We start from the raw sequence: 18096 nt of genomic DNA, 5'->3' as shown, positions 1-18096 counted from the left end.
GCGGTCTTTTGCCATATTTTCTATCTTTCCTACAAACAGAATAGCTTGCTTTTGGGCCCTTAACAATGTCCCTTTGAAAAACTGTCAACTCTCCTCAGTTGTTTTTCCCCTGCTTCATTTGCAATTGCGCTGTGTCTAATTTGCATCCCTTTTACGGAAAAGGGGTGCAATCTAGACACAGCCAAAGGGAACACGATGGCATCTTTCAGGTATCTAAAAGGGTGTTATAAGGAGAAGGGAGACATATTTTTCTTAATTTCCGATGACAGGACAAGAAGCAATGGACTTAAATTGCAGCAAGAGAGGTTTAGGTTGGACATTAGGAATACTTGCTACTGTCAGAGTGGTGAAATAGTGGGATAAATTGACTAGGCAGGTTGTGGAATTTCCATCATTAGAGATATTTAAGAGAAATTTAGATAGAAATCTGCCATACATGATGTAGACCAGGGGTTTCCAAACTTTTTTCAACGAGGGCCAGATTTGATGAAGTGAACATGCGTGAGGGCCGACCATTTTGCCTGACATTCTTTGAACCATTAAAATTAAATGCAAATTAACTATTTTATGCAAAGTTTATTGCAAACGGCATACTTTTCATTTCGTCACATGGATGACAAATCTAAACAGGTGTTAAATCACTCTGCCTTTCATATCTGAAGGCCAGATGAAAAAAAAATCCAGGAAGCTGAAATATGTGTCAGGAACATTGTAAAGTACATTACATATTATTGGTAATAAAGGTTGTCTGTCAACTTTTAAGTTAAAAAAATATGAACAGGAACATAACACCAAGTATACATGTTATGTCCAAATATATTTATAACTGATTTAGACCAACTGACATTAATTGAGATTTTACAATGTATTCATCTCAATACATATGGATTCGTTGGGGGCCATAAAAGATAGATATTGCCAAATTACCTGGGGGGCCGTATTAAACCGGAACACGGGGCGCAATTGGCCCGCGGGCCGGACTTTGGACATGCCTGATCTAGACAGTGCTTGGTCCTGCTGTGAGGGCAGGGGACTGGACTTGATGACCTCTCATGGTCCTTCCCAGTTTCCGTATGCTATGATTCGATGGTTGGATGCTTCCTTTCATGGTGTGTGTCCCAGGTGCAACAGAAGATATCAGAATCCCTGCAATAGATGGATGGGGAGTAACTCAACTCTCATGTAGGTGTCACCCTACTGACTAACACGCAGAGATTGGCTTTCTCTGTGAATGTTGCTGGTGTATGGGCTCTCCAGGATATTTATTTAGCTGTAACCATCTGAACAGAACAGTCTCACTGTCCTTGTAAATGTTCAATCCCTTCCTGATTCTTGCTTTGCTGATGGCTTCAACTCTTTGCCAATGGTCTTTTCTGTCCCCCTGCAATGCTTCTCACTACATGAATCCCTCCAGTTCTGCATTCTTCCTGTCCTACAGCAAGGAGTCCAAAGGAGGGAGGAGGAGGATGTGGCATTGCCTTTTCTATAGGATTCCTCATCCTGCTGCTCCTGCCGCTCAGCACTCCTCAGTTTCTCTCCATGCTTTAGCGGAGGGCAGGGTATCCCAGAGGTGAGCCATGATGCCTGAGGTGAGGTCACAGACAACCCCGGAGGGAACAGGAGGGGCCTTCCCGGAGTGCTGTCACAGCCACTGAGACTCACCTTTCAGCTCTCTAGGGCTCCACACAGCCCAATTCTGCTTGGCCAGCTCTGCTGGTTTCCCCCAGCCTAGACCCCGAGCTGAGGTCCCTGCCCCCTGTAAGAAGCAGCACAGACACTGAAACTCTTCAGATCCAATGAGAGTGCACTTTAGGGCCCAGGCTCTTGGGATACCACTGCCCAAATGAGATCTCCCATCCCCCCACAATGAATTATTTGTGTAAGCTGCCTTCAGCAATGAAAGGGAGAACATTCACACTGGTTGCTCCCCCAGGAAATAATTGTTTACACTGGGCTTGATAGTAAGTAAAATGGATTTTATTAAGGACAGCCAATAGGATTTAAGTGGTTATAAGTGAGAATCAACAGAGCAAAGTAGATTATAAATTAAAAGTTGCAGAATATGCTAATTCTAACTCTTTAACGACGTATTACAAACTCACCTTAAAACTGTTTCTGTTCCAGCTACAACTTCAAACCAGAGAAAACTCCACTTTCCCTGGGGTATCTGGTTCACTCCCCTAGGTGGGCTGACAAAAGACTCCCACTTTCCTATTGTTTATAAAGATTCCTTTGTTGCCTGAGAGGTAACCTGGCCTGTTCTCACCAACCACTGTTAAGATTTAAGGACAAAAGGCTATTTGCATAAGATTGCCCAGACACTGAAGACTACCTTGATGACTTCCAGTCACACGTTTAAAACCCATGAAGTATTCCCTACTCCAGATGTCCAATTTTCCACCCAAGAGTGATACACACACCAAAATAAGATAAACAGATCCAGCGGATTAAGACATGAAGGTTGATCGGTTGCATGAAGTAATTTGCTCAAACCACCTATGAGTTATGTATATTTATGTCCATGAGTCCATTTCATAAAGCATGGGGCCATCACACTTGGCTCTCTGCCCTGAGTCCACAGAGTTACATTAGAAACTTGTTAGGTGTTTGAAGAGCTCAAACTTTTCTCTTCAATAGACAAACAAAACCCATGAGCAATCATGGTGCTCATTTGCCAGGCTTGGATGGCTCCCAGTGAGAACTTCTCTGGACTTCATTAATGGAGATTGCCCATCTTTTAGAACTAAAAGGGGCATAAAGTCCAGCCCCCTACCTTCACAGCAAGACCAATTACCATCCCTAAAATTTTTTTGTCTTAAATCACACCTGCAAGGTTTGAACTTATAACCCTGGATTTAGCAGGCCAATGCTCACACCACTGAGCTATCGCTGCCTTTTTCACCTAGTTTTCCCAATGACTTTGCCATGACCTCAACAATCTGGTTGCATCTTTACATGATGCCACCTCACTGATCAGTCCGGGTATGTCTACACTACCATCCTAATTAGAAATAGGAGGGTAATGTAGGCATACCGCAATTGCAAATGAAGCCCGGGATTTTAATTTCCCGGGCTTCATTTGCATAAGCGGGGCTCCGCCATTTTTAAATCCCCACTCGTTCGAACCCTGTGCCGCGCGGCTACACGCGGCACGAACTAGGTAGTTCGAACTAGGCTTCCTAGTTCGAACTACTGTTACTCCTCATTCCACAAGGAGTAACGATAGTTCGAACTAGGAAGCCTAGTTCGAACTACCTAGTTCGTGCCGCGTGTAGCCGCGCGGCACAGGGTTTGAACGAGCGGGGATTTAAAAATGGCGGAGCCCCGCTTATGCAAATGAAGCCTGGGAAATTCAAATCCCAGGCTTCATTTGTAATTGCGGTATGCCTACATTACCCTCCTATTTTGAATTAGGAGGGTAGTGTAGACATACCCTTCCATTTTAGGATGCTGATCATTATAAAATATTCACCCTGGTATTTTTTATGCTAGTGAAATATAATACATGCTTTGCTTCTTTTCCTGCACAGGCATTTCTGAGCCAGGCTGGTGCATTCACAATTTGATGGCAGCTTTCAACCTCACCCGCACCGAACCTTTAACATTCATGCTACTGGGCATTCCTGGCCTGGAAGCTGCTCACGTCTGGATTTCCATCCCAATATTCCTGTCCTACATGATGGGTCTGTTGGGAAACTGCACTCTTCTCTTTGTGGTAGGCAAAGAGCAGACCCTGCACAAGCCAATGTACCTGCTCCTCTCCATGCTGGCGCTCGTAGAAATTGGAGTGACTACCTGTGTGGTTCCGAAGGCCATGTGGATATTTTGGTTCAATTTGAGAGACATTATAAAGGGGGGCTGTTTCACCCAGATGTTCTTCTTTCATGTGGCTACTGCAATGCACTCGGCCATCCTCGTGACAATGGCCTTCGATCGCTATGTGGCTATATGTAACCCTCTGAGATACACCACTATCCTCAGCAGCGCACGAATAGCTAAGCTGGGGCTAGCGGGTTTGACAAGAGCTGTTCTCTGTGTTCTGCCTGTGCCCCTGCTCCTGAACACACTTCCGTTCTGTGACAACCGTATTATCCGTAGTACTTACTGCGAGCACATGGCTGTGGCAAAGATCTCCTGTGGGGACATCACAGTCATTAAGATTTACGGCTTGTTGATAACGTTTCTCGTCTATGGATTTGACCTCATGCTCATTGCTCTGTCCTACAGTCTGATCATCAGGGCCGTCTTCATACTTTCCTCCAGAGAAGCCCACCAGAAAGCCCTCAATACCTGCACAGCCCATGTCTCTGTGATGCTCATGTCTTACTTTCCTGGATTCGTTTCCAGTGTGACACACCAATTCGGCCAGGGCATCGCTCCGTACGTTCACGTCATCTTGGCCAACATCTATTTCCTCATTCCCCCCATGTTCAACCCTATTGTATATGGGGTAAAAAACAAAGAACTTCGTGACAAAATGGGCAAATTTACCTGTAGAAGGTGATTGCATGGGGCCACTGACTTTAAACATGTGTGCCAAGAGGGGGAAGGACTATGAACTCATTAAACAAGGGTGGCTTGTTCCAGATCAGCTGAGCTCAGAATTATGGTAGTTGAGAACCTGAGGAGTTCCTCACACCTAACATCACTCCATCACCAAGCAGTTGTAGGTTCCCTTTCTCTATCACCAGTGCTCTTTCACCACCACTCATCAGTCCCCTCCCTTCCCACATCTTGTCACTAGGCCTTTCCATGATTAATGGACTACCAGAAGATATTTTGTCTTATTGATATAAAGTGGGTTTTCATTCGACCCTGTGGCTGCATCTGGATTGGCATGATTTTGTGCAAATTCTTTTAACGGAAAAGTTTTTCCATTAAAAGCATTTGCGGAAAAGTGCGTCTACATTGGCACGGATGCTTTAGCGCAAAAGCATCCGTGGCCAATCTAGACGTGCTTTTGCGCAAAAAAGCCCCGATTGCCATTTTCGCTAGTGGGGCTTTTTTGTGCAAACAATTCTGGGTTGACTACACTGGCCCTTGTGTGCAAAAGTATTTGCGCAAGAGGGCTTTTGCTCGAGTGGGAGCGTCATTGTATTTACACAAGAAGCACTAATTTTCTACATTACAAAGTCAGTGCTCTTGCGCAAATTCAAGCGGCCAGTATAGACAGCTGGCAAGTTTTTGCGCAAAAGCAGTTGCTTTTGCGCAAAAACTTACGAGTTTAGACTCAGCCACATGTGTGAACAGTGTGTTGGTCTGTCAGGGTATGTCTATGTTACAAAGTTAATTCGAACTAACACATCTAGACCTAAAATTTAAATCGAATTAGCGTTTTGCTAATTGGAAATAGCATGTCCACATTGAGTGGACCCTGAACCGAAGTTAAGGCTGGCCAGCAGGGCATCAGGTTAGGACTTAGAGCAGTGGTCCCCAACGTGGTGCCCACGGGCGCCATTGCGCCCGCCAGGCCACTTCTGTGCGCCCGCCAAGTGATCGGCGCTGGCCACACCCCAAGGCACGTGGCGCATGGGCGGAGCCAGCCCCTGGGTGCATTGGCAGTGCCATCCCCAGGTACGCAGCACATGATCAGTGCCAGCCCCGGGTGCATGGCGTATGGGTGGCCCGACCCTGGGCGTGTAGCACAGTTGCAGTGCCAGCTCCGGGAGTGCGGCGCTTGGGTGGCACCAGCTCCGGGGACGCAGCATATGGGTAGCCTTACCCTCAGGCACATGCACAGACCCGCCCCTTGCCCCGCCCCCGGGTGCCCGGAGTGTGAGCAGCCCCGCCCCCAGGCACTTGGCAGCCCCAAAAGGTTGGGGACCATTGACTTAGAGTGTGGAGCTGCTGTCTCAGGCTAGCCGAGGGCTGTGCTTAAAGGGACCTGATCCCCACCCCGGACAGACAGTGCTCAGGGTTCCCCGTTTGCTTGTCTACCTCGATGAAGGACAGCAAAGCAGTTCTGTCTTGGAGTGCCCTGAGTGCCCAAACTCGGCACATCACTGCACTCGGCCATCAGCCAGACTGCACTTGCCGCAGGCTGCCATTCGGGGGGGGGGGGGGAGGGGGCAATCGGGGAACTGTCAGGATCCAGGAGGCCCTGCAGGAGAACATCCACCCTGAGGAGCCCACAGAGCCACCCCAGTCCTCCCCATCAGGGGCTCGTACCCCATTCCTCCCTCACCTCCTTCCACTTTACCTCCCTAGCCCCCCTTCCTGATGTAAAAAATAAAGGACACATGTGTTCAAAAATAGAAACTCTCTTTATTTCACAAAACTGGGGGGGGGGAGATTAACCTCTGGGGAGACTGGGAAAAGGAGGTGAGAGAGGGGAAGAGAGAGGGTGGGAGAGGGAAGGGGGAAGCCAGGGGAAGAAGGAGGAGGGGAAGTGTAAAAATATGGTATGCCATATCTTCAGTACAGTGTACAGACGTGGTCTCCTCACCTCAAAAAAGATATTCTGGCCTTGGAAATGGTTCAGAAAAGGTCAACTAAAATGATTAGGTTTTTGGAACAGGTCCCATATGACGAGAGGCTAAGGAGACTGGGATTTTTCTGTTTAGAAAAGAGGAGACTGAGGGAGGATATGATAGAGGTCTATAAAATCATGAGTGGTGTGGAGAGGGTGAATAAAGAAAAGTTCTTCATTAGGTCCCATAATATAAGGACTAGAGGACACCAAATGAAATTAATGGGCAGCAGGTTTAAAACTAATAAGCGAAAGTTCTTCTTCACACAGCATATAGTCAACTTGTGGAACTCCTTGCCACAGGAGGCTGTGAAGGCTAGAACTATAACAGAGTTTAAAGAGAAGTTAGATAAAGTCATGGAGCTTGGGTCCATGGAGTGCTATTAGCCAGGGGGTCGGAATGGTGTCCGTGGCCTCTGTTTGTCAGAGGCTGGAGAAGGATTGAACGAGACAAATGGCTTGGTCATTGTCTTCAGTCCATCCCCTCTGGGGTAGCTGGTGTTGGCCACTGTCAGCAGACAGGATACTGGGCTAGATGGACCTTTGGTCTGACCCAGTATGGCCGTTCTTATGTTCTTACGTTCTAAGCTCAGGGCTCAGGGTCGGAAGTCTCACTGGACCACCTTGATTTTCATGCAAACCTGCTTCTGGGTCTGCACGTAGCTTTTGGTGGCCAGGCTGGCAGCTCTCCTGTGGCTAGTGCGGAGATCGTGGATGTTGAAGGCCTCCCCCCAAACCTCGATGACGCTATGAAAGTTAATTCGAACTAACGGCTTCGAGCAAACATGATTCTGGGATGCATTAACGGATGTGTTGTGAGACATGAGAAGTCATTCTTCCGCTCTACTCTGCGCTGGTTAGGCCTCAGTTGGAGTATTGTGTCCAGTTGTGGGCACCGCATTTCAGGAAAGATGTGGAGAAATTGGAGAGGGTCCAGAGAAGAGCAACAAGAATGATTAAATGTCTAGAGAACATGACCTATAAGGGAAGGCGGAAGGAATAGGTTTTGTTTAGTTTGGAAAAAAGAAGATTGAGGGGGGGCATAATAGCTGTTTTCAGGTATCTAAAAGGGTGTCATAAGGAGGAAGGAGAAAACTTGTTCATCTTGACCTCTGAGGATAGAACAAGAAGTAATGGGCTTAAACTGCAGTAAGGGAGGTTTATGTTGGACAGAAAAAGTTCCTAACTATCAGGGTGGTCAAACACTGGAATAAATTGCCCAGGGCGGTTGTGGAATCTTCATCTCTGGAGATATTTAAGAGTAGGTTGGATAAATGTCTATCAGGGATGATCTAGACAGTATTTGGTCCCGCCATGAGGGTAGGGGACTGGACTCGATGACCTCTCAAGGTCCCTTCCAGTCCTAGTATTCTATGACTCTATGATTCTATAGCAGCAAACAGCTGCACACGGCCCATGCAGTTGTAGCACAAATTCCATTGGCCTCTGAAAAGTCATGGTCTGCCTGTGCAGGTCAAATGACATAATCATTTTCAACAAGCCCTGTTATTCCAATGACACCTAACAAGGCATATCTTGTCATAATTGAATGAATTTGTCTTTATTAAACTTCATCTATGATCAACTGTTCCATATTGTGTGGTAGCATCCCCACCCTTAGTGCTGATGGCAGGGCAGTGGCCACAGAACAGACAGCCAGGCTGAGCATTGGGAAGGTCCAGTTTGTCCTGAGAAGCTGAGGCCCAGTTAGCATCAAATTACTTCACTCCCGAGGAAGGCTCTCAACCTGTACGTCTCTAAGGTTTAATTTCTGCTCATCCCACCACTCACAGAACTAAGGGAATTGTCTGTGAATCCCGGCCCACCTGGTAGTCCACAGGGACTGAACAGGGGAATGATAAAGGGGACTGTTCAGGTCCGTGAGAGTCAGACAGGTGAGATTCACACACTGAATCTTTTAACTCTGCCTTAATATTGCAGGAAGGAGATTTGCTCTCTCTGCTCAGCTGAATTCTGGTGAGTTGCCTCTTTCTGCATTAACTTTTAGTTCTAAGCTTTGATGAAATGTCTCAAGTTTCAAGTCTAGAGTCATCTGGTCAAGAATTTACCAGCAGGGTGATTTGAAGTACAGTACTTACTATTGTCAGAAACACCCAGGGATTTACCTGGCAAAATTGGATCTATGCAGTTATTTGTCATTAAATCATTTCCTTTTTACTTACTGTGTCCTTCCCTTTGTCTCAGTATTTGCGTAGTATTTTTTTTTTTTTTGCTTTGGTGAAGTTTTCGAATTCAGGCATTTCACAGCACTGTTAGGGCCTGTCTACACAGCAGGGCTAAACTCAAAATAAGCTACACAGCTTGAGCTACAGAAATTGCGTCGCTTCAGTGGAAATATCTTATTTTGACTTTTGGTGCTGTCTACCCACGAGTTATTTTGAAATGGAGCACTCTTTCCCCAAGTTCCCGTACTCCTTGTACAATGAGGAATACAGGAGTTGGGGTAAGAAGCCCGTGATTTCAAGTTTATTTTGAAATAAAGGTATTGCTGCGTATACACGCACTACACACAAAATTGGATTGATTTATTAATTTGTCATTAATTCATTTCCTTTTTATTTATTGTGTCCTTCCCTTTGTCTGAGTAGCTTCCTTTTTTGCACAGTATTTTGTTGTTGTTGTTTGGTGAAGTTTTCAAATTCAGGGATTTCACTGCACTGTCAGGGCACTTCTACACAAATTTTGTAGCTTAATTTGAAATAGCTTATTTCGACTTTTGACACTGTCTACCGAGCAGGTATATCTAAATAGAGCTCCCTTTCTCCATGTTTCCTTACCCCTTGTATAATGAGGGCTACAGGAGTTAGAGTAAGAAGCCCATTATTTCAAATTTTGAAATAACAGACTTGCTAGACACGCACTGAATTATTTCAGAATAATTACGCTGTTGGGTAGACATAGCCTCAGAAAATGCAACCAAAGCTGCTGGAATGAGTATCTCTGTTACCAGAGGGTTCGCAATGCTTTCACATTCTTCCTTTAATGCAGGGCTACACAACACATGGCCTGGTTTCACGAGGCATACCTGTGCCGATCAAGAAAGGCTTCTTTGTCGGCGCGGCGCGTCCAGACTGCCCCGATCTGCCGACAAACAGCTGACCGGCAGAGCGGGGCAGCCATTTAAATTTAAATGAAGCCGCGATTATTTTAATCGCGGCTTCATTTCCCTCTGCCGATCTGGCTAATCTACATGCCTCCGTCGACGGAGGCATGTAGTTTAGACGTACCCTAAAAGTGCAGTCATATGGGTATGTAACCCACAAACCTAGTGCAGTTCACTGATCAATGCAGTGACACCTAGACCACAGCAACAGATAAGAGCAAGAGACTGCTACAGCATGGGTAGGTGGCTTTTATCTCAGAGGTCCCACGTTCAAAACTGCCTAGTGGCTGTTACGAGTGGAAATCAGGTAAATATTGCATTTTATTAATATCCGCAGAACTGAGTTACATGGGGTTTGTGTGGTGTGTAGTCTTGCCTTAATCTTTGTATTCATGCCCATCAGTTTAAAAGAAGCTAGTTGCCTATATTGGCATATAGGTTTACTTGTACATGCAACCACATTTAAATTGCAGCCATCAACATGTGCTGTGAATATCATTGTGGCCCTTCCGAAGTTGAGTAACCCTGCTCTAGTGTAGAATAGTGGTAGAAATGTAGCTGTGTTAGTCTGGTGCAACATCACCTATTAAACCATCTTGTTAGTCTTTAAAGTGCTACACAGTCCTGTTTTTTGTTCCTGCTCTAGTGTGTAGCTCAAGTTTATGCTGGCTTCCCAAAGAGCCAATTTGGGGTCCAGGTGTTTTAATATCCCCAACTTTCATACCTGGTCTGAGAATGCCACAGAAACTAGAGGGATTCCTTTAAATTTTTTTAGCTCATTCGGTGTTGGGATTCTCGCCTGCCCCCTCGGCTGGACAAGGACAGCCCCCATGAGACTCCTGATGTATCAGCAGGATCTCCTCTGACATCCCTGGGTGCCACCCATAAACTGTACATGGTGGTTCAACTCAAACATCACTACCCTTCTGATGTCATCCTGAATCTGGGCAGCAAGTTCCTCTTATCTCCATCCCACGCTCCAGTCATTCCAACAGCACCTTGGTTTCTAGTGTCCTCACCTCTCTCTCTAGTTTTCTTAGCATGGAGGAGGGATCATAGAATCATAGAACATTGGAACTGGAAGAAACCTTGAGTGGTCATCAAGTCCAGTCCATGCCCTCGTGGCAGGACCAAGCACATTCTAGATCATCCCTGACAGGTGTCTGTCTAACCTGCTCTTAAATATCTCCAGGATGGAGATCCCACAACCACCCTAGGCAACTTGTTCTAGTTTTCACGAGTGATTGCATCTCACCAGTGAGAAATTTCACACCTGTGTCCTGGCTTCATGTCACCAATGTAGCTTCTGTTGTTACACCCCTACGCATCGTGTGGGGCTCCGAGGATGGCTACTCAGGGGTAACTCACAAGCTGAGTGGTTGGTGTGTTATATAATGAGGGTATGTCTACACTACAGCGTTAATTCAAACTAACTTAATTCGAATTAGTTAATTTGGACTAAGCTAATTCGAACTAGTGCATCTAGTCCTAAAAACTAGTTCGAATTAGCATTTTGCTAATTTGAACTAGCATGTCCACATTGAGTGGACCCTGAACCGAGGTTAAGGAGGCCGGAAGCAGTGCCGGCAGGGCATCAGATTAGGACTCAGAGCGTGGAGCTGCTGTCTCAGGCTAGCCGAGGGCTGTGCTTAAAGGGACCCGACCCCCACCCTGGACAGACAGTTCTTAGAGGTTCCCCGCTTGCAAAGCAGTCCTGGCTTGGAGTGCCCTGAGTGCCCACACTCGGCACATCACAGCACTCGGCCATCAGCCCGGCTGCACTTGCCGCAGGCTGCCATCCAGGAGGGTCAATCGGGGGACTGCAGGAGAGTTGCAGGAGGATCAATCGGGGGCTGCTGGCTTGTGCAAGAGCCATTGGCAGCTGCTTGACACAGTGGGCACCTGCCACACAGCTGTTACACCAAAGTTGTTCAGGCATCATATGCTAGCCTGCTCTGTTAGTCATCCATGGCAAAGATTGGACCTTCATTCTACAGAGCAGGGATCGCTTTGGCTGAAAACATGAGTATTCCCTTTGTGTGATCTGCAAACCCCATTGGCATGCCATATCAAAATGGATAGCAGTCCAGTTGTGGACACGTGTCTCTGCTTATACTTGCAGTTTAAGACCTCTAATTGATGTCTCAGGCAAAGCTGGGTGCTTGCAAGGAAGACTTTCATCAAAAGAAACAAGGTAAATAACAGAGGGACAGGCCACTACTCTTAAATACCAAGACCCTTGTGCCTTTCCTGAACATTGTGTTGTGCTCAAAGTCATAGTCTAACAGGAATATGTTGGTTTCCATGGTGGAAACATGGTTGATTTGCAAAGTAAGAACTGCACTGTGAATCAGACATATGGGACATTCAGCCAGTGATCTACATGCCTTGGGGTAATAGTGGATCACAAGTTAAATATGACTCTAAAGTGTGACAATGTTGCCAAAAAAAGCAAACATCATGTTGGGAGGCATTAACAAATGTGTGGTAAGCAACACAGGAGAAATAATTCTTCTCATCTACTCTGCCCAAATTAGGTCTCAACGAGAGTATCGTATCTAGTTCTGGGCACCACATTTCAGGAAAGATGTGGACAAATTGGAGAAGATCAAGGGAAGAGCAACAAAAATGATGAAAGTTCTAGAAAGCCTGATCTATGAAGGAAGACTCAAAGAACTGGTTTGGTTTAGTTTGGAAAAGAGAAGACTGAACGGGAACATGATGGCAACTTTCAGGTATCTAAAAGGGTGTTATAAGGAGAAGGGACACAAATATTTTCCTTAATCTCCGATGACAGGACAAGAAGCAATGGGCTTAAATTGCAGCAAGGGAGGGTTAGGTGGGACATTAGGAAAGCTTTCTGATTGTCAGGGTGGTGAAACCCTGGAATAAATTGCCTACGGAGGTTATGGAATCTCCATCATTGGAGATGTTTAAGAACACGTTAGATACAAATCTGTCATGAATGATCTTGACTTTGCTTGTTCCTGCCAGAAGGGCAGGGGACAGCACTTGATGGCCTCTTGAGGTCCTTTCCAGTTCTTGTATGCTATAATTCGAAGGTTGGATACTCTATTTCATGGTGAGTGTCCCAGATGCAACAGAATATGTCAGAATCCCTGCAATAGATGGATGTGGAGTAACTTGACCATTCTGCAGCTGTCACCCCACTGCGTAACACACAGAGATTGGCTTTCCCCCGAATGTTGCTGGTGTATGGGCTTTCCAAGGTTATTTAGCTGTAACCATCTGAATGGAACAGACTCCCTATACATATAAATGTCCAGTCCCTTCCTGATTCTTGCTTTGCTGAAGGCCTCAAATCCATCTTGACCAGTCAGTCTGTTGGAGCCTTTTCTCAGACCCCCCCTTTTTATCCTCTCCTTTGGATCATCCCCTTTGCCTGATGCTAGAGGTGACAACGGGGAGGGACAGAAAGAGGGATGGACACGGGTCCAGTAGCTGGAGCTAGGTGGGAAGAGGCTGATACAAAATCTTCTTCCTTCCAGACATGCTGCCTCCATTGCTCAGTGCAGCCAATGTCCTCTCCTGCCCTCAGCAACCTCTTGCCATGCAGGGGCTGCTCTCTCTCTCTGGTAGCTAATGTGCTGCACTGGGCAGCATCCCAGGGTGACAGCGTGGCTGGTGGGGCAGTGCATTAGTAGATCTGCATGCCTTGGGGCTTGGAGCCAGCACAGCGGGAAGACTCCCGCATGGGGAGAAGATGGGGATTGGGTGGGATTCCCAGACTCAGGCTGGGGCTGGTCATGTCAATTGGGGGAGTCACATGGAGGTTTTCTGTCCCTCCCAATATTCCGCATTACATTCTTCCATGGAAGATGGACACCCAGTCCCACAGCGAGGAGGCTCCAGGAAGGGAAGGATGCTATGGCATTGCCTTTTCTGTACAATTCCTATCCTGCTCCTCTTGCCGCTCAGCGTTGCTTAGTTTCTCTCCATGCTTTCGCCAGGTATCCCAGACGTGAGAGATGATGCCTGGTGTAATGGGGTGAGGTCACAGTTGACCCCTCAGGGGACCTCCTGGGATGCTGACACCACCACTGCCACTCACTTCATGCTCTCTAGGGCCCATCACCACCTAGTTCTGCTGGACCAGCTCCGCCGGTCTCCCCATGCCAAGGCCCCAAGCTGAGATCCCTACCTCCACCACTTCAGGTCCAAGAAGAGTACAGTTTAGAGCCCAGCCTCCTGGGATGCCACTCCCCCCAATGGGATCAAAACTCCCAATGAATTATTTGTATAAGCCCCCTTCAGCAATGAAAGGGACAATGTTCACATTGGTCGCTCCCCCAGGTAATAACTGTTTACACTGGGCTTGACTGTAAGCTAAAGTGATTTTATTAAGGAGTTTATAAATGAGAACCAACAAAGCAAAGTAGATTATAAATTAAAAGTTGCAGAATATTCTAATTCTAACTCTGAAACCTCAGTAAAAGCTTATTACAAATACTAAAACTGTTTCTGTTTCAACTGCACCTTCAAGCCAGGGAAAACTCCACTTCCCCTGGGGTCTCTGGTCCACTCCCAAGGGTGGGCCAGCCAAAGACAAAAGACTCCCACTTTCCTATTGTTTTCAAAGATTCCTTTATTGCATGGGAAGTCATCAGGCTGGTCCCTACCAACCACTGCTAAGACTTAAGAATGAAAGGCTATTTGCATATGATTGCCCACACACTGAGGCCTTCCTTGATGACTTTCATTCATACATTTTAAACCAATGGGCTGTGTCTACATTGGCACCCCTTTCCGGAAAAGGGTTGCTAATGTAGACTTCGGAATTGCAAATTCCGCTGGGGATTTAAATATCCCCCGCGGCATTTGCATTTACATGGCTGCCGCTTTTTTCCGGCTTGGGGATAAGCCGGAGAAAATCGCCAGTCTGGATGCGATTCTCTGGAAAATAAGCCCCTTTCCGGAGGATTTCTTATTCCTACTGAGTCCACAGAGTTAAATTAGAAACTTGTTAGGTGTTTGAAAAGTTCAATCTTTTCTCTCCAATTGGCAGACAAATTGTAGTTATTTCATGTGCCTTTATGCTGCCCATTTGCCAGCCTCGGTTAGTTCCCTGGGAAAACTTCTCTGGACTTTCCCATGTCCACAACAATCTGGATGCATCTTTACATGATGCTACCTCACTGCTCACTCCCCTTTTTAGACTGTTAATCATTTAAAAACCTTTAAAGTGGTATTTTTTTAATTGTAATGTATTATAATAAATACTTTGCTTCTCTTTTGACACAGGCATCTCTGAGCCACGCTGAGGTGTTCACAATTTCATGGCGGCTTTCAACCTCACCCCCACCCCCACTGAACCGTTAACTTTCATACTAATGGGCATCCCTGGCCTGGAAGCTGCTCACATCTGGATTTCCATCCCAATATTCCTGTCCTACATGATTGGTCTGTTGGGAAACTGCACACTTCTCGTTGTGGTAGGCAAAGAGCAGACCCTGCACAAGCCGATGTACCTGCTGATCTGCATGCTGGCGCTCGTAGAAATTGGAGTGACTACCTGTGTTGTTCCAAAGGCCATGTGGGTATTTTGGTTCAATTTGAGAGACATTATAAAGGGGGGCTGCTTCTCTCAGACATTCTTCTTTCACGCAGCTGCTGTGATACACTCGGCCATACTCGTGACAATGGCTTTCGATCGCTATGTTGCCATATGTAACCCTCTGAGATACACCACCATCCTCAGCAATACACGGATAGCTAAGTTCGGGCTAGTGGGTTTGACAAGAGCTGTTCTCTTCATTCTGCCTATGCCCTTGCTCCTGAACAGACTGCCATTCTGTGACAACCGAATTATCCCTAGTACTTACTGTGACCACATGTCTGTGGCAAAGATCTCCTGTGGGGACATCACAGTCAATAGGATGTATGGCCTTGTGATAACATTTCTCGTCTTTGGATTTGACCTAATGCTCATTGCTCTGTCCTACAGTCTGATCATCAGGGCTGTCTTCATACTTTCCTCCAGAGAAGCCCACCAGAAAGCCCTCAATACCTGCACAGCCCATGTCTCTGTGATGCTCATGTCTTACCTTCCTGGCTTCGTCTCCGCTGTGACACATCGATTCGGTGAGGGTATCGCTCCATATGTTCACGTCATCTTGGCCAACCTCTACTTTCTCATCCCCCCCATGCTCAACCCTATTGTATATGGGGTCAAAAACAAAGAACTTCGTGACAAAATGGGAAAATACACCTGTAGAAAGTGATTGCGTGGGACCACTGACATGTGTGCCAAGAAGGGGAAGGGCTATGAACTCATTAAAAAAGGGTGGCTTGTTCCAGATCAGCTGAGCTCAGAATTATGGTTGTTGAGAGCCTGAGGAGTTCCTCTCACCTAACATCACTCCATTACCAAGCAGTTGTAGGTTCCCTTTCTCTTTCACCTGTGCTCTTTCACCACCACCCATCAGTCCCCTTCCTTCTCATATCTTGTCACTAGGCCTTTCCATAATTTCTGGATCACCAGAACATATTGTGGCTTGCTGATGTAATGTGCGTTTCCATAAGACCCTGTGTGAACAGTGTGTTTAAGCAGTTTGGCTGTCAGAGAGCTTCACCAGCTCCAGTTGGTCAAAGATAGAGGTGAAATGACATAGATTCATAGAATCATAGAACTGGAAGAGACCTCAGAAGGTCATCAAGTCCAGCCCCCTATCACAACTAAAAGCAACCCAGACAGGGCTTTGTCAAGCTGAGTCTTAAAAACCTCTAGGGATGAAGACTCCACTACTTCCCTGGGTAACCCATTCCAGTGCTTCACCACCTTCCTAGGGAAATAGTTTTTCCTAATATCCAACCTGTACTTCTCCCACCGCAACTTGAGACCATTGCTCCTTGTTCTACCATCTGTCACTACTGTGAACAGCCTCTCTCCATCCTCTTTGGAACCTCCCTTCAGGAAGTTGAAGGCTGCTATGAAATCCTCCCTCACACTTCACTTCTGCAAACTAAATAGACCCAAATCCCTCATCCTCTCCCCATAGGTCATATGAGGAGAGGCTGTCATATGTTCAGGCCTCTAATGATTTTGGTCGCCCTCCACTGGACCCTCTCCAATAAGTCCACATCCTTTTTTAGTGGAGCGGGGGGCAGTACTGGACACTGTACTCCAGATGTGGCCTCACCAGAACTGAATAAAGGAGAATAATCACATCTCTGTGTCTGCTAGCAATGCTTCTCTTAATGCAACCTAATATGCCATTCTTGGCTACAAGGGCTCACTGTTGACTCATATCCAGCTTCTCATCCACTGTAACCCCCAGGTCCTTTTCTGCAGGACTGGTACTAAGCCAGTTGGTCCCCAGCCTGTAACAGTGCCTGGGATTCTTCTGTCGCAGGTGCAGGACTCTGCACTTGTCCTTACTGAATCTCATCAGATTTCTTGTGGCCCAATCCTCCAATTTGTCTAAGTGACTCTGGACCCTATCTCTGCCCTCCAGCATATCTACCTCTCCCCCTTGGGGCACTCTGCTAGAAACCAGCTGTGATCCCGACATTGAGCCATTGATCATTACCCGCCGGGCCTGATCTTTTAACCAGATTTCTATCCATCTTACTGTCCATTTTTCAATCCACATTCCCTTAACTTGCTGGTAATAATATTTTGGGAAACCATATCGAAAGCTTTGCTACAGTCAAGGCATATCACATCCACTGACTGTCCCATATCCATAGAGCCAGTTACCTCAACATAGAAGCTAATGAGATTGGTCAGGCACGATTTGCCCTTCATGAATCCATGCTGACTATTCCTGATCACTTTCCTCTCTTCCAAGTGCCTCAAAATGGATTCCTTAAGGATCCCCTCCATGATTTTTCCAAGGACTGAGGTAAGACTGACCAGCCTACAGTTCCGCGGACTGTCCTTCTTCCCTTTTTTAAATATGGGCACTACATTTGCCTTTTTCCAATCATCCAAGATCTCTCCCGATCTCCACGACCTTTCAGAGATAATGGCCAAAGGTCCTGCAATGACATTTGCCATTCCCTCAGTACCCTCAGACATGATCCTTAATTAACTGGAGGTGAAAGGCATAGAAACACCTTTATTGTGTGATTCCTTCTCTACTCCCAGGCTGTACACGACTGGAGTTCACTCACATGCCAGCCCAAATTTTACAAGGGAACAGACTGGGAGTTTCTCTAATCTGTTGCCCTGAGCCCTTTCAGTCGGATGGTATTTTTGTTAGCTGTGCCCTACTGGGGTGATAACACAGTGGTAAAAGAATCAAACAGCTGATACAGGTGGTTCTCCTCTTCAGGCTACAGTTGCTCCTGTGTTTGCATTACACCTCATTTGAGCATGGGTGGGACTGAGCGTGAGGTCTTGTCACCCCTGGGTGCAGTCTGGACCATTTGGGAATTGCTGGGCCTTCTAACCTACAAGTTGGCTTGGCCGTTAATCAACATCATTTTGCTGTTGAATCAGCATCTCCAGGCCCCGTTATCAAGCAGCACAACAATTGGT

General features: G+C 46.5%; 2 protein-coding genes across 2 annotated transcripts; both read left to right on the top strand.

Moving 5' to 3' along the window:
- The first annotated feature begins 3565 nt into the window (after positions 1–3565).
- Positions 3566–4504, top strand: LOC142829567 (olfactory receptor 52N4-like). Its single transcript, XM_075929811.2, has one exon. It carries the CDS (start codon positions 3566–3568, stop codon positions 4502–4504), a length of 939 nt encoding a protein of 312 aa, XP_075785926.1.
- A 10386-nt stretch (positions 4505–14890) lies between these two features.
- LOC102447771 (olfactory receptor 52D1-like) lies at positions 14891–15835 on the top strand. Its single transcript, XM_006130955.3, has one exon. The coding sequence runs from the start codon at positions 14891–14893 to the stop codon at positions 15833–15835; it is 945 nt and encodes a 314-aa protein (XP_006131017.3).
- Positions 15836–18096: the final 2261 nt, after the last annotated feature.

Source organism: Pelodiscus sinensis, chromosome 1 (genome assembly GCF_052426305.1).
Source record: "Pelodiscus sinensis isolate ZL-2025 chromosome 1, ASM5242630v1, whole genome shotgun sequence".
In the NCBI taxonomy this organism is placed as follows: domain Eukaryota; kingdom Metazoa; phylum Chordata; order Testudines; family Trionychidae; genus Pelodiscus; species Pelodiscus sinensis.
Note: the sequence above shows the minus strand (reverse complement) of the source record. Positions and strands in the feature narration are given on the sequence as shown.